This window comes from Podarcis gaigeae, assembly GCF_964106915.1.
Source record: "Podarcis gaigeae genome assembly, chromosome: 7".
In the NCBI taxonomy this organism is placed as follows: Eukaryota; Metazoa; Chordata; class Lepidosauria; order Squamata; family Lacertidae; genus Podarcis; species Podarcis gaigeae.
The window spans coordinates 59,077,384-59,090,442 of record NC_139683.1 but is presented as its reverse complement, the minus strand read 5'-3'; the positions used below and the strand labels follow the sequence as shown (position 1 = coordinate 59,090,442).

Genomic DNA, 13,059 nt, shown 5'->3' with positions numbered 1-13,059 from the left:
AAGGTTTGACCCTTAAAACATCTATTAACACTCTTTCCTCTGAACCTTTATTCTCTAAAGCACAAAAGTTTAAAGCAGTTTTAAATTTGCAGACTTTAATAATAAAAAAGCAAATGAGCTGCATGTGTAAAGGTAAGAAGTAGTAAAGAAAAAAGTGTTGAAAGTAGATCTGATGTCAGACAGATCAGTGACCCATTTGTGAAAAGCCAGTTTGGGCATTGCTTTCACATCTCATAATTTTTCACACCTAAGATCTTTGATTGAGTTCCTGGCAGGGGGTCTTTTTGCAATGTTTTAGACAATCCAATTGTACATTCTGTGTTCCATGTACTATTGGAAGATAAGAATAGCTCACATGCCGGTAATAGTTTAGATATTTAATATGGTTTTTACCACTGCGAAGATAATCAACTCAATGAATGAACAATTAACTTTTAATTTACTCTCATAACTAATATACACAATGTTTGTATTGCCTATTATTTCAAAAGGGGATAGGAATTTATGTGGCCCAATTTCCTTTATATATACAGTGGTGCCTCGCAAGACGAAATTAATTCGTTCCGCAAGTTTTTTCGTCTTGCGAGTTTTTCGTCTTGCGAAGCACGGTTTCCCATAGGAATGCATTGAAAATCAATCAATGCGTTCCTATGGAAACCGCCTTCAGACCAGGTCCGGGGACAATCTGTCCCCCGACCTCTTCTGAAGGCTGGGGGGGGGGGGACAAGGGCTTTTTTTCGAACTGCCAGCCTTCAGAAGTCTCCGCTGTCCCGGGGGCTTTTAAAATGCTGGGGGACGGCAGCGAAGGCTTTGCTGCTCCCCGCCAGCATTTTAAGATCGCCCCGGGACAGCGGAGACTTCGCAATTCCCTGCTATCCCGGACTGCTTTTAAAATGCTGGCGGTGGGGAGCAAAGCCTTTCGGCCCCCCGCCGGCCTTCCTGGACCTCTTCTGAAGGCCGGAGAGGGGCGAAAGGCTTTGCTCCCCACCGCCAGCATTTAAAAGAGGTCCCCGGAGATTTCCCTATGGGCTTTCTTCTTGTGAAGCAAGCCCATAGGGAAATTCGTCTTGCAAAACGACTCAAAAACGGAAAACTCTTTCGTTTTGCGAGGCGTTTGTCTTGCGGGGCACCACTGTACAACATACTTTGATATATTGACTCTGCTTATGTTGGGGTGGGGGAATAAAGTATATTTGAGCCTGAGTTCTGAAATCTGCTCCCTTTACTGCTTCTTGCCTTATGGCAATCTTTAGACTAGAGCGCTGTTGTTGTTTCCTCTGAGCAATCCCTGATAAACCGTATATTTGGCGGGTTCAGCTTTGACATGACTATCTCAGCATTTTCCTTTGCAAGTATCCTGACCGCATATAGTTCTTTGCATGCTCTCTGAGTTACATTAGCAGGAAATTTTCTCTGTGCAACTTCATTTTGTGATTGTGAAATAAACACTTCTCCTCAGGGATGGCAACAGTGGGCATTTGCCTGGATCCCAAGACCAGCAGAGAGCCCCCCCCCAAAAAAACAACAACAACACAGTGCTACTGTTTCCACAGAGTAACCAAGATCATCAAGAGCAGCATAACCCAATTCTTAGTTTGTATGTTCTACCTCTTCTAGGTGCATGTAAGAGGGGGCTCTGAAGCCAATGCAGCTTTCACTACAGTGGAGGCTGTATTAGGCTGCGTTATGTGAATGACTCAGACAAGAGTCCTGCTTGCCAGCTATAAGGTTTTTTGTGTGCTTGACTGCAAATTCTTTTAAAGAAACAGTTATTTAAGATAGGAAACTGCCTTGTAGAGTATTCACATTAATTTTAGTCTAGAAATAGCTGCTAAAGAACGAAAGTACATCAGAGAACAGTATCATTTTACACAGAAGGTCTCTTTATAGGAACAACATATTGCCCATTCTTTCCACGGCTATTATGTGTGATAAGCATTAGAAATTTTGCTTATCTTGTTGGAAGCTTCTTTCCTACCAGAACTGTTTAACATGCATGTCTGCACATAAACAAAGAAGCTGAGAACACTGTTAGCATAGATTAATAGCCCAGAATTCCCTAGGAGGAATTTTAGTATATAAAGCAGAGTTAACAGCCAAAAATAGCATCTGAAAACCTGAACCAGCCAAGGTCACAAGGTGGTTGTACTGTAAGTTTGTGTTCCTTTCTCCTCCGGGCATATCTCATATGGTTGTCATTTTCAAGTATCTCCCATGTTGTCCACAATTTCGTTCTTTGGACTCCTGATAGATGGTTTTGGCATTAACGCATTTCAATGGAACTACTTGGAATTTCACAAAAGAAACTGAAATAGGCAGAAAGCACTGCCTGCTAAGCTTGTGGAAGCAATCCAAGAGGCTCACGTGAATTCAGATTCTCTTATTTTGCAAGAAATTATATTGCCTAGGACTTTTGAGATCATACATTTATGATACAAGCAGATTGTTTTCAGCATAAACGTTTTAAAATGATTTAATGTAACTAACCTGCAGAGAGAGAGGAATTACTTTTGCTACTTTTAGTGATGCATGAGGATTAAAAAGCATTCTTGCAAAGATAAATTATGCCACACCTCTGGCTGGTTGACTGCTACATATTGATAAGCCATATTGCTGTGAGCTCTTTCCCCTCCAGTAAGTGTGGCTTGGAGAAATGGGAAATGCAGTTTTTCCACATCTGAGTGGCTTTATGCTTCAAGCTGTAGGGTATTTATATGCTCAGAGGGAAATTCTGTTTTGCAGGGAAGGTGGGAGTCATACCAGAATAAGACATACATATTTGAAATATTCTGGGTTTTACACAATTTAAAATATTTGCAAAGAGTTATGAAATCCTAACATCAGATTATTTGTACTGAATCTACTAGTAGTCAACTTAATTGGATCACCCAGTTTCTAGTACTCTATTCTCTGCTCATGAATACAGACTTTTGTAAGCAGATCTTCTACCGGTCCTCCCGCCCCCACCCCCACCCCCCACCCCCGCTCTGGATTTTAAAGTGTAAATCTCAGAAATACTGCCATACAAATAAATGAGTTGGAGCCACCAAACGATTGGACTGGGGAAGAGGGTGGCATGCAAGTCAAGCATCTGGGATGTTTTTAGAAAGCAGTAATAAGCGTAGGCTGTGGCCTCAACTCTACATCTAGTTCTAGCCCTTATAATATCAATAAGTTGTTGATCAACACTCATAAAGTGCCTAGCATTTTCTAAGCATTGTATAGATATTCAAATTTTGTTACTGCCTGCTTAGCAGGTGAGAGAAACAAACCACAATCTCTCTCTTCATGTTATACTGAACCAGATATCATGAACCACCTTCAGTAAGCCAAAAACAAACTATTATTTACCATGACATGCGAAGAGGGCTGAAGGAGCCTTGGAACAACTGCTCCTTTTCTTGCCAGTGTACGTGGTTCTCGCTCTTGCCATGGGGTACAACCTCCCAGTGCCCCTAAGAGGCTCCCTCTGGCTGGTGCCAGTATCTGAAGTGTGCCTCATTGCTTCATAATAAACTGTGTGACACATCACTGTCAGTTACTGTGTTGTCTCAACAGTCTTCTCCTTTAGCAATTTGATAGTGACTCTAGCACACACACACAGTACAATTAAAAATCCTGGCTCAAACTTTGCCTATGAACCTTACTTTTATGATCCTGAACTGAGGGGCTTGAGTCCAAACCTTGGTGATGTATGCCTGGCATTAATAGATGACACTCTGCTACATAGCATCCATTAAAACTGGTAGAATAAATTTGAGCTGTGTCATTGAGTAACTATTTCCCTTTTGAGATCACAGAGCTTACTCAAGAATCAAAGTTAACTTCTCTAGAAACATATATGGTTTAAATTAATCTTCCTGATAGAATGTCTTTGGAAAGGAACAGTATTATTAATTTGGAAACATGCCAAAAAACCCACCCAGCACCCTAGCAGCAACTTTCAGAGAGCAGAGGTCTTTCCTGCATGCATTAGGAACATTTATGTGAGGTTATCCCACTGTTGATTAGGTAAATCAAAAAAAGTTCCCAGAACTTAACATTTCCAGGGAGAAAGGTTCTGTTAATGACTCTTAAACTTGACTGAGCATGAAATTAAAAAAAGAGACTTCAGTCACTCCCTCTGGTGTTTAGATGCATGCCAGCCGGCACAGAAAGCACCTACACTACTTTGGTGTGTGAGAAGACAATGGAGCCATGAGAGTTTTATATAAACAACTTTGTATTCATGGTGAACTCAGGGAATGCTAAAGTGGTCTGCTGATAGACTTGCGCTTGGTGATGGATCAAATCCCATGTCAGCCACCAGGACCACTGGCACTAGCATGTGAAGGATGTACCAAACAGATCTGTTCCTGTGTAACAAAAGGTGACCAATGGAGAAAGGGAAAGAAGAGGGAAAGTGTCCCTGTATAAACATGGGGCGTGTGATTTGATAGATTCTATGAGAACAGAATTATCAAGACCTACAGAGGAAACGGGAGTCTAGGAAGGAGTGTTCAACTGTATCAAAAGCAGGCAGAGAAGCCAAGGAGGATAAGGACTTGAATAGAGACTTTTTGGATTTAGCAGGATAGTTTTGGTGAGGGCAGTTTTAGTGGAGTGCTGAGGGTAGAAGGAGGGGGACCAAAATCAGGCTTGAAGGAGAGAAAGTTGAGAGTAGGAGTAAGCAGTGTGCTCAGTGGGTTTGGGGAGAAAGGAAATTGCACAATAATTGGCGAGAGCAGATGGGTCAAGAGGTGATTTGTTTATTTTAGAATAAGGGAAGCTGTGCTTTACATATATATTCCTTCCAATCTGTAATGTCAGTCTTGGCGTACAAGAGCAAGATCTCATGCAAACCTGTACTATAATTATTAGATTTATTTTGTAGGTTGCAGGTGCATCAGAAAGCGGGAAATGAGTGAGAATGAATAAGAGTGCGCAAATACATATTATTACTGGCACACATCAGGTCAGAATTATTCAGCAAATACTCTGAAATGCATTTGATCATACACTGGAAGTGTTAATAATTTATATTATACCTTATTAGTAAAACTTTTTGTTTCTGCTGCTGTCACAGCCAAAACAAGTTGAAAGGCTACTTCCAGAACAGTTAATATGTTTGCCTTGTTGTTGGTAATTTTTACACCTGACTTTGAGGATTTCATAAAATATAATCTATTACTGAGGTTTGATTAACAGTTCCATCCCCCCTCCCCCAATATATGTTCTTTCCTTCTCCTTTCTCTTGTTCTATTTGAACAAAGTGCCCATTAAAGTGAACTGGGATGGCTGCTCTCAGTTTTCACTTCTTTCATGCAAAAACGTACATATTTCATGCTGCATTGTAAAAAAAGGATTATTAAAATTCTGTCATTATGGGCGGGGGAGCGCCTTGCAGCATTTCAGGGATTTCATGTAAATATGATGTTTGGGGCTGGGGGAGGAATCCCCATTAGTAATGAGGCTCCTCAAGACACAGTTAATTTCAAGCTGCAAATGTTGGATTTAACATGACTTCAAGACATGACATTGAATGCATTCTCTGAGTGGTTTTAAATATTTGCTAAATATTGGGACTGACAGTATACTAATGGTATTTACTATGTGATTCATGTAGTAGAGGCCACTGTCCGAAAAAACAAATAGTTTCATGCTTTGCTCTAATTCTCTTAGATCTAATGACTGATATAAAAATAATCAAAATAGTTTTGATGCCACAGATATGTACTGACATTGGACATCCAATTTTTAAGGGTAGTAGATTGTAAGCTCATTAATAGGCCTTGGGTATTTATTACTAACAACGGTTGAAAATTCATGATGCAAAAAAATTATAATGGTATCCTATTCTTTATATTGCTGTTTCTTCCTATATTGTTGCATATTTGATTATTTTTGCATGTTCCTACATTTTAGCTAGCCTATTTGTGTTTGTAAATTTTTGTTTCCAGTATTCTACAAAAACCATTCTTACTATTATTATCATATATCAATTCCTATAGGTAAGAAGAAACAACAGTGAATCCAATGTTCAGTACATCCCTATATCTTTTGCATTATAATATGTATCGTTTTCCATACAGTGCTTCTTTGATCCTGGTGGTCCAAGAACACGTCTATCACAAATGATAAATATCACTTTTCACTGTTAGGAATTCAAGAACATTTTTGTCTTGCTTATCAGGAAAGCAGCAATAAACTCCGATAAGCAACTTATAGTAATTTTCCTCAAGTGTCCATATTTAGGAGAAAGGTTTGGCAGTTATTGAAAAATGTTCCCATATTTGAATAGATATCTCTTTGATGCCCAGAATACAATTCACTGTATTTCTTATACCTTTTTCAAATTTATATTTTTATTTCCACAAGATTTTAAAGATTCTTCACAAGCTTTGTTTATTATTCCTTCTCCCATCTCAAAAAGTAATTTAGATGGATCTAATTTGGAAAAAACCTCAAACTAAGGAGAGAACCTTTTACCCAAAGTTGATTTTTAAAGAAAACTTAAATTGTATTGTCATCATTTCATCTGAATACACAATTACCCCTTCATGTCCCATGTTTTCCCACATAAGTTCTAATTAATCATCAACTACAGAAGCTAGTAGGGATTTGGGGCAGGACTTGTTCATACTTAGCATTTATCCCAGATCTATAGAAGATTAAAGTGCCTTTTTCTTTGTACCCCTGGAGCATAAACGACTGTTGACCAATAATAATGCTTGTGGATAATGTCTTAATAAAGCTTTTTCAAACAGACATATCAATAAATTTGGATTTTTAATCCAATCAATGATGCCTTGGACATTTTCCCAGCAAGTAAACCATATCATAAAAACCTCTGTCAAGAGAGTCTTGGATGTTGTTAGCTTACCAAATTAAAAACTAAAATGGAGCATTCTTCACACTGGAACTCTTGGCCTTGGCTGAAACTCAGAAAGAAAGATTGGCCCTGCAGCAAACCATATTCACTCATTAGGCTTTCTTTGGTCATGCAGATACTCCTATTCTAGTTTAGGTAACATTCATCAAATTAGGCATTTGTCTAAGCACAATTTATAAATGTAAAAATTTATCACTTAGAAAGTAAAACATATTCACTGAATATAGAGTATACTGTAAATTGATAATGGGATAAAGAAAACTAATAGGCATCCAAGGAAATAATTAGATTCCTCTGTGCAAGCTTTTCTTCCAAGTTTAATCAGTCTACAAAATGAAGTCTATTATGAGGTAGCTTTTGTTGCAAATTAGTGAAATGTTTAATAATTGGTACTCTGTGGTTTCCAGTTTATTTCTCCATATAAAGGTTAATTAGCTTTGACTCCAGGAATGAATAGCTGTAGCCAGTTATTAATTTTTCAGATTCATTAGGCAATTGATTTTAATTACTCTGTCTGTCGCTACATGGAAATAGCCATCTATTTATGTAATATTTTATGATGGAAGTCTAGTACTACCTTCCGAATGGTGGATACAGTTTAGTATTCTTTTATTTCCATGGCTTTAACACCTTTCTGCATAATAACTTCACGTTCCACAAGTTTCCAACACCTGTAGTTCATTCATGCACCCTAAGTCATTGCTACCTTCGATGTTTAAAAGGGAATCTGTGGGCCAGGGGTGGGGGTGCTGGAAGGCTGGCACGCAGGGATGGAGAGGGGCCCTCTCCTTACGAGCCTAGATGTCAGAGAGGGAGAAGCAGAGCTGCTGGCATGCCCCTCTGGTGGAGCACAGAGCCTCATCGGGGAGGGAGGAGGACTACAACCAGCCAGAGGAGGGTCTGAAGGAGGAAGAGGTGGTGGCAGAGCTGGAAGCAGAGAGGCAGGTCACTGTTTTATCATCAAGAACCAGGCGCTGCCTTCATAAGTGGAATTAGACAGCGCGCACATAGCCGACACACAGGGCAAGCTGCCTCATCTTTAAAAGCTTGGTGGGAGGGCTGTGTCAACCATTGGGGGATCTTTCATTTGCTTATGAACCTCTTACCTTGCTCGTGTACCTTGTAATCTTGACTACCAAACCTTGTGCCTGCTGCCAAAGCTATACTGCTATTAGCCTGAATAAAGATAGCAACACGTACTGGTAAATAAGGATGATATCAGTGTATTTTGGGATGGGTGCCTGACAGCTAAAGTAACCAAGGTACTGAGAGTCCCTGTGGGATCAAAGGCTAGCTCTGAACTGAAGATCCAGGAGGAATCTCCTGGAAAGGTCTAGATGAGATATTGGAAGCAGGTTTATGCACTTGTAGCATAAGATGATCATTCCAAAGACCAGGTTGATCACAAGCCAGGAATCCATCTGAAGGAGGATTGCTAAATAATGTAGGGCAGTGATGGGGAGGAAAATTATATAAGCAAGGTAGGGAAACAAGAGGACCAGCAGGCAATGTACACAGAGAAGGGAGGCAGATGGGCAAGGAGACAAAGACAAAGACAGGCAAAGGAGACCTGACTGATAAGTATTTATAGTCACACCACGTCAATAAGAACCAAAGGACTGCTGGAGTAAGTCAGATTGGGCAGTGATGGATTTACTGTTAATACACCAATAGAAGAACAACAGGAGTATATACCTGATGTTTCCATCAGGTTTGTATCCTTAGCAGCAAAAGCGGTTGTAAGCACACCTGGATATTCCTCCCAAATGATATCTATAATAGAAAACAATGAAATAGTGCATATTTCAGGTGCTGGGAAGCTAAAGTTGGCCATAATCTTCCAGTGTGTGTGCAGTGAAATAGATGCACATGCCAATCACACATGCTTTTTTTCCCCTGTGTGGAAAAGTAGCTCTGAGTATGATCAATAAGATGGATGTTTTAGTGCAGGCACCTCCTGAGAGAGATGGGGAAAGAACTGCAGAGGATGTTAGAAGACTGCTGAGCTGGCATACTGTGGGACAGAAACAATTATCAGACTTAGTGGTGCTGTACAATGGGAAAGACAACAGTGCTGCTGGTCCACTTTATCACTGACTGCAGATTTGCCTTTTAAGGAAACAGAAATACTAAAGGGAAAATACAGATCTCAAATGAATTGGCATGAGTTATATTGTAAAATAGGATTTTAGTCTACAGTGATGTTAACAGCTTTATTGCTTTGGCAGTTAATTTCATTGAAAAGGCCAATTCCATGTTGCAACGGCCTCAGCTCTTTGTTTTATACAATTGTACTATATTCTTTAATTTATTCTAGGCTACAAGAGAATTGGCTTGTTGAAAGTTGAAGGGAATTTTCCTTTGTACTTGATACATGCCAAATGTTCTTTGCATCTTTCTCAATTTAATTTCTGCATTTCTCCACAGGAGTTCAGACATGCACTGGAGAACAGCTCAGAATCAAAAGCCTGTCCATCTGCTGAGAGGCATAAAGGACCATTGAGCTACAGGATGGCAATGCAGTTGCCTTGGCAACAAGGGGGAGGTGTACTGAAGGCGCTGTCACTAAGTGTGACTCTTCTGGCAGTCCTTATTGCCTTTTACTATCGAGGTGTTTAAGTGGAAATCTGAACTGAATGATGACATCGTCGGGAAATATAACAAGATGGTTGGAAACGTCAGAGTAAAAAGTTGGAAAATTTATACGCCAAGGCCTTACCTTGTAATCATAATCTAGATAAGACTTTCCTACAATGGTATAAGTTATTTAGTTATTTTTCCAAGATCAAGTTAACAGGCTTCTCCACGCTTTTCCATTTTAAAAGAAAGTGTTTGTCTGCATATACCAGGTTCAGATTTGTCACCCATAGGTGTATGTTTTAGAAAATTAAGTTATTGAAGTATTTTTCTTAAGTCAAACAGTTGATAATGCGCTTATGTGAAGCCTTATTAAACTTTCTCTCTTAATGTACCTAGAAACATGTCATCTTTTGTGTTTTAATGAAATGTTCAGTTCAAAAGTTGCTGGGCATTCAGACTATAAAAGTTGTAACTATTGATTTCTATTGTTATATATTTTCTTCATGTTCATAAGAATGAGTAGTTCAGACTCTAAATGCAAACAACAAAACTAAAATACAGAAAATCACTTTAGAATCCATTCTCTCAAATACATAAAGGTCCAGAGGAGATAAGGCAATATTGAAAGTGGTGAATGTTTTGCTATTCCCTCATTTGGTGTCTTTCGTCCCTGGCTAATGCATCATCTGTCCATATGTGCTTCCTAAAGCAAGAACATGTGCAGATCACAATTTTGCAGTTCCCCAAATAATGACGCATTCTTGAGGTTGGGTAAAGGAGAATATTTTCTTGGTTGGTTTTCACCTATCAGAATGCCTCCTGCCAATTTGCTACAAGTGGGTATCTCTGCTTTATCCATTATAGGGTTGATCTTCATGAGTACCTCCATCCCAAATTCTCACTACCTAAGGACACTCCCACCACAGATGAATAAAAGTATCAGATTGATAGCAACCAGACCTGCAGTCTGGGGTATGGTACCCAGTTTGTGTGTTATTTTCACTTGGGTATAATACTATCTGTGGATTGTTTTTGATATATCCTCTCTGATATAGATAGAAGCAGATAACAGCCACCCTACTTTCCAGATGCTATCCCACTGACTAGGTGGAATTTCCACCATATATCTTCCAAACCACACCAAGGGCAATCAGCCTCCCATGGTATGCTAGTGCAGCATACAATACATATTTGAAACCATGCCTAAAACCAAGGCCTCAAAAGATACAAGACCCTAAGAAACCTGCTCTTGAATTTCTCTGATGGATATTAGGCCCATTAACTTGAACATTGGATAAATCTGTCTCTTCATTGTTCTTCCATGAGTGGATGGGTGTAGAAAATTATCTGTTTTTATTTATTACTGCTTATATTATTTTTGAGAAGGGGGATCTCTAAGTAGTTTACAGCCTATCTTAAAAGATCAAATGCAAAAAATTCTAGAGAAATTCTACATTACATAAAACACCACAATTAACAGCTTAAACATTGGCATAAAACATTACCCCAAACAGACACATTTTTAAATAGTGTAATTAGCAACTAAGCAAAATAAAAATAAAAATAATCACTCTAACCTACCATATGCCCAATCAATCATGCAATTAAATGAGCCAATTAAATTCCCTTAAACAAAAAGAAACACAGCCTAATCTAACCACAGCTAAAATGCATCCCACTCAGTTCCACTCAAACACACCCTTACATAATCAACAGACTCACAACAAACACATAAACACTATAAACTGAAATTCCCAAACTTCACTCCTCTTGCACACCCTTTAGTCAAATTATCCACACTCTGCAGCCAATCCCAGAGTTCAGTGTCGCATCCTTAAGCAACAATCCCCCACATAACTTCGCTATGAGACTCATGACAAAGCTAGCAAAATGCCAACATACACAGCAAGCAGCAAAAAACACAAGCATTCATACCAAGCACTCCTCATCTCCAGGCTCTCACTTTGGGGATTACAGAAACCACTGTCAACAGTAACACTTGACCTAAAGTAAAGTAAAACCTATTGCCATGCATATTACCATGAGATACCTGAAAAACATATAAACACCTATACATACACACACACACACACACATTAAATTTATATATTGCCCTTCATCTTAGGTTCCCAGGGCAATTTACAGCATATTACAACACAAAAATGTGTAATATAATAAAACAATAAGCCCGCTTCCCCTTCTACCTGACCTCTAATCAAGTTCCGTTATCCTGATTTGACCTCCTGACAGAGTAAGCCACCCAGCCCCCAATAATTCTCATAGTTGCACTTGTTAACATGTCTTGAGGTGAGAACACTCCAGCAGATATTTGCAATGAGAATCCTGATTTGTGCACAGCATACCTTTGCACTCATCACCTGAGGTTGGAAACTTAAATCCTATGGATATGGGCACTTTGATTCCCCCTACCCCACACTCTAGACCAGGGTTTCCCAAACTTGGGTCTCCAGCAGTTTTGGGACTACAGTTCCCATCATCCCTGTCTATTGGTCCTGCTAGCTAGGGATGATGGGAGTTGTAGTCCAAAAATAGCTGGAGACCCAAAGTTTGGGAAACCTTGCTCTTCTTTCCTTTGGTTCCTTCCCTAGGTGACTGACCCTTTAAGAGATCTGTTTCTTAAGCCTCAGTGTTCCATGCTGGTGGCAACTATCCTAGCTCAGATGGCTCCAACCTTTGGTCAGCTTAGCTGCCCTTCATACCCTCCTGCCCCCTTCCTCCCTTCCCTTCTCTGTTATTTTTATCATCTGTTTTAGTCTGGATCATCAGGCAATGCACAGCCTTTTGCTCCTACTTCAACTGTAGGGCTCCACTGGCCTTCACTTCTCTACCACAGAATGCCCAGGCAACCCCATGGGCTTGGCACCCAAGACAATATACGAGCATCTCCCTTGGAAGAACTATGTTAGAAGTCCTCTTGGAACTTTACCTGAGTAATCAGCCTTCTGGTTCTGTGAAAACCAACGGATCCTTTCCTGTAATAAATTGTATATTCTTTTACGCTAAGCCTTGGTCTTTTGTCTGTTGATTCCGCCTGATATAACTATAACATATGTTCAATTTGCCCTGTGGTGACCCTGAGCTAAAGATCTAGTGCAAGTTCCTCCAGTACATGGGTCTTTCTTCCATTGAAGGGGGCTGGACTAGATGACCCTTGGGTCCCTGCCAACTCTACAATTCTATGATTCTTCAACACAGGTAGGCAAGGTCCCACAATAGCAACCTGGCCCAGGAGAAAGTAGCCAAGACAGGCATTGGGGCAAGCTCCACGATGCCGTAGCCAAAAGATTAGAAAAGGGAGGCTAGTTTAGTACTTGGGGACTCAATGCTCACTTTACCCAGTGATTTCTGCCTATCTATAAATTGCAGCCCGAAATACCTGCCATGTCTAGGAAGCATGCAAATATCTTTCACAAGCTGACTACAAACAATCACCCCTTGGTAGAAAAAAATAGGGTGTATGTATGTGTGTGAGAGAGAAAATGGTACCTTCTGAGAACTCCGCCACCTCTGTCACATTCCTGCCTGCAGATTTCTGAACATCTGACAGTTCCTGTTAATTTAGTCTCACTCCCCAGTTCAGCTCCCCA

At 39.9% G+C, this 13,059-nt stretch overlaps 1 protein-coding gene across 4 annotated transcripts in view; it reads left to right on the top strand.

The window, feature by feature from the left end:
* Positions 1-12,475, top strand: part of CDKAL1 (CDKAL1 threonylcarbamoyladenosine tRNA methylthiotransferase) — a 232,859-nt gene extending 220,384 nt beyond the window's left edge. For 3 of the 4 annotated variants that reach the window (XM_083746947.1, XM_083746946.1, XM_083746948.1), the window contains one exon: positions 9,299-12,475. In XM_083746947.1, coding sequence (XP_083603073.1) covers positions 9,299-9,490 — 192 coding nt within the window. In that variant the 3' untranslated portion in view covers positions 9,491-12,475. Of the gene's footprint in view, positions 1-4,873; positions 4,955-9,298 lie in introns of all 4 variants that reach the window. The other variant, XR_014566201.1, reaches the window with a different exon arrangement.
* Positions 12,476-13,059: the final 584 nt, after the last annotated feature.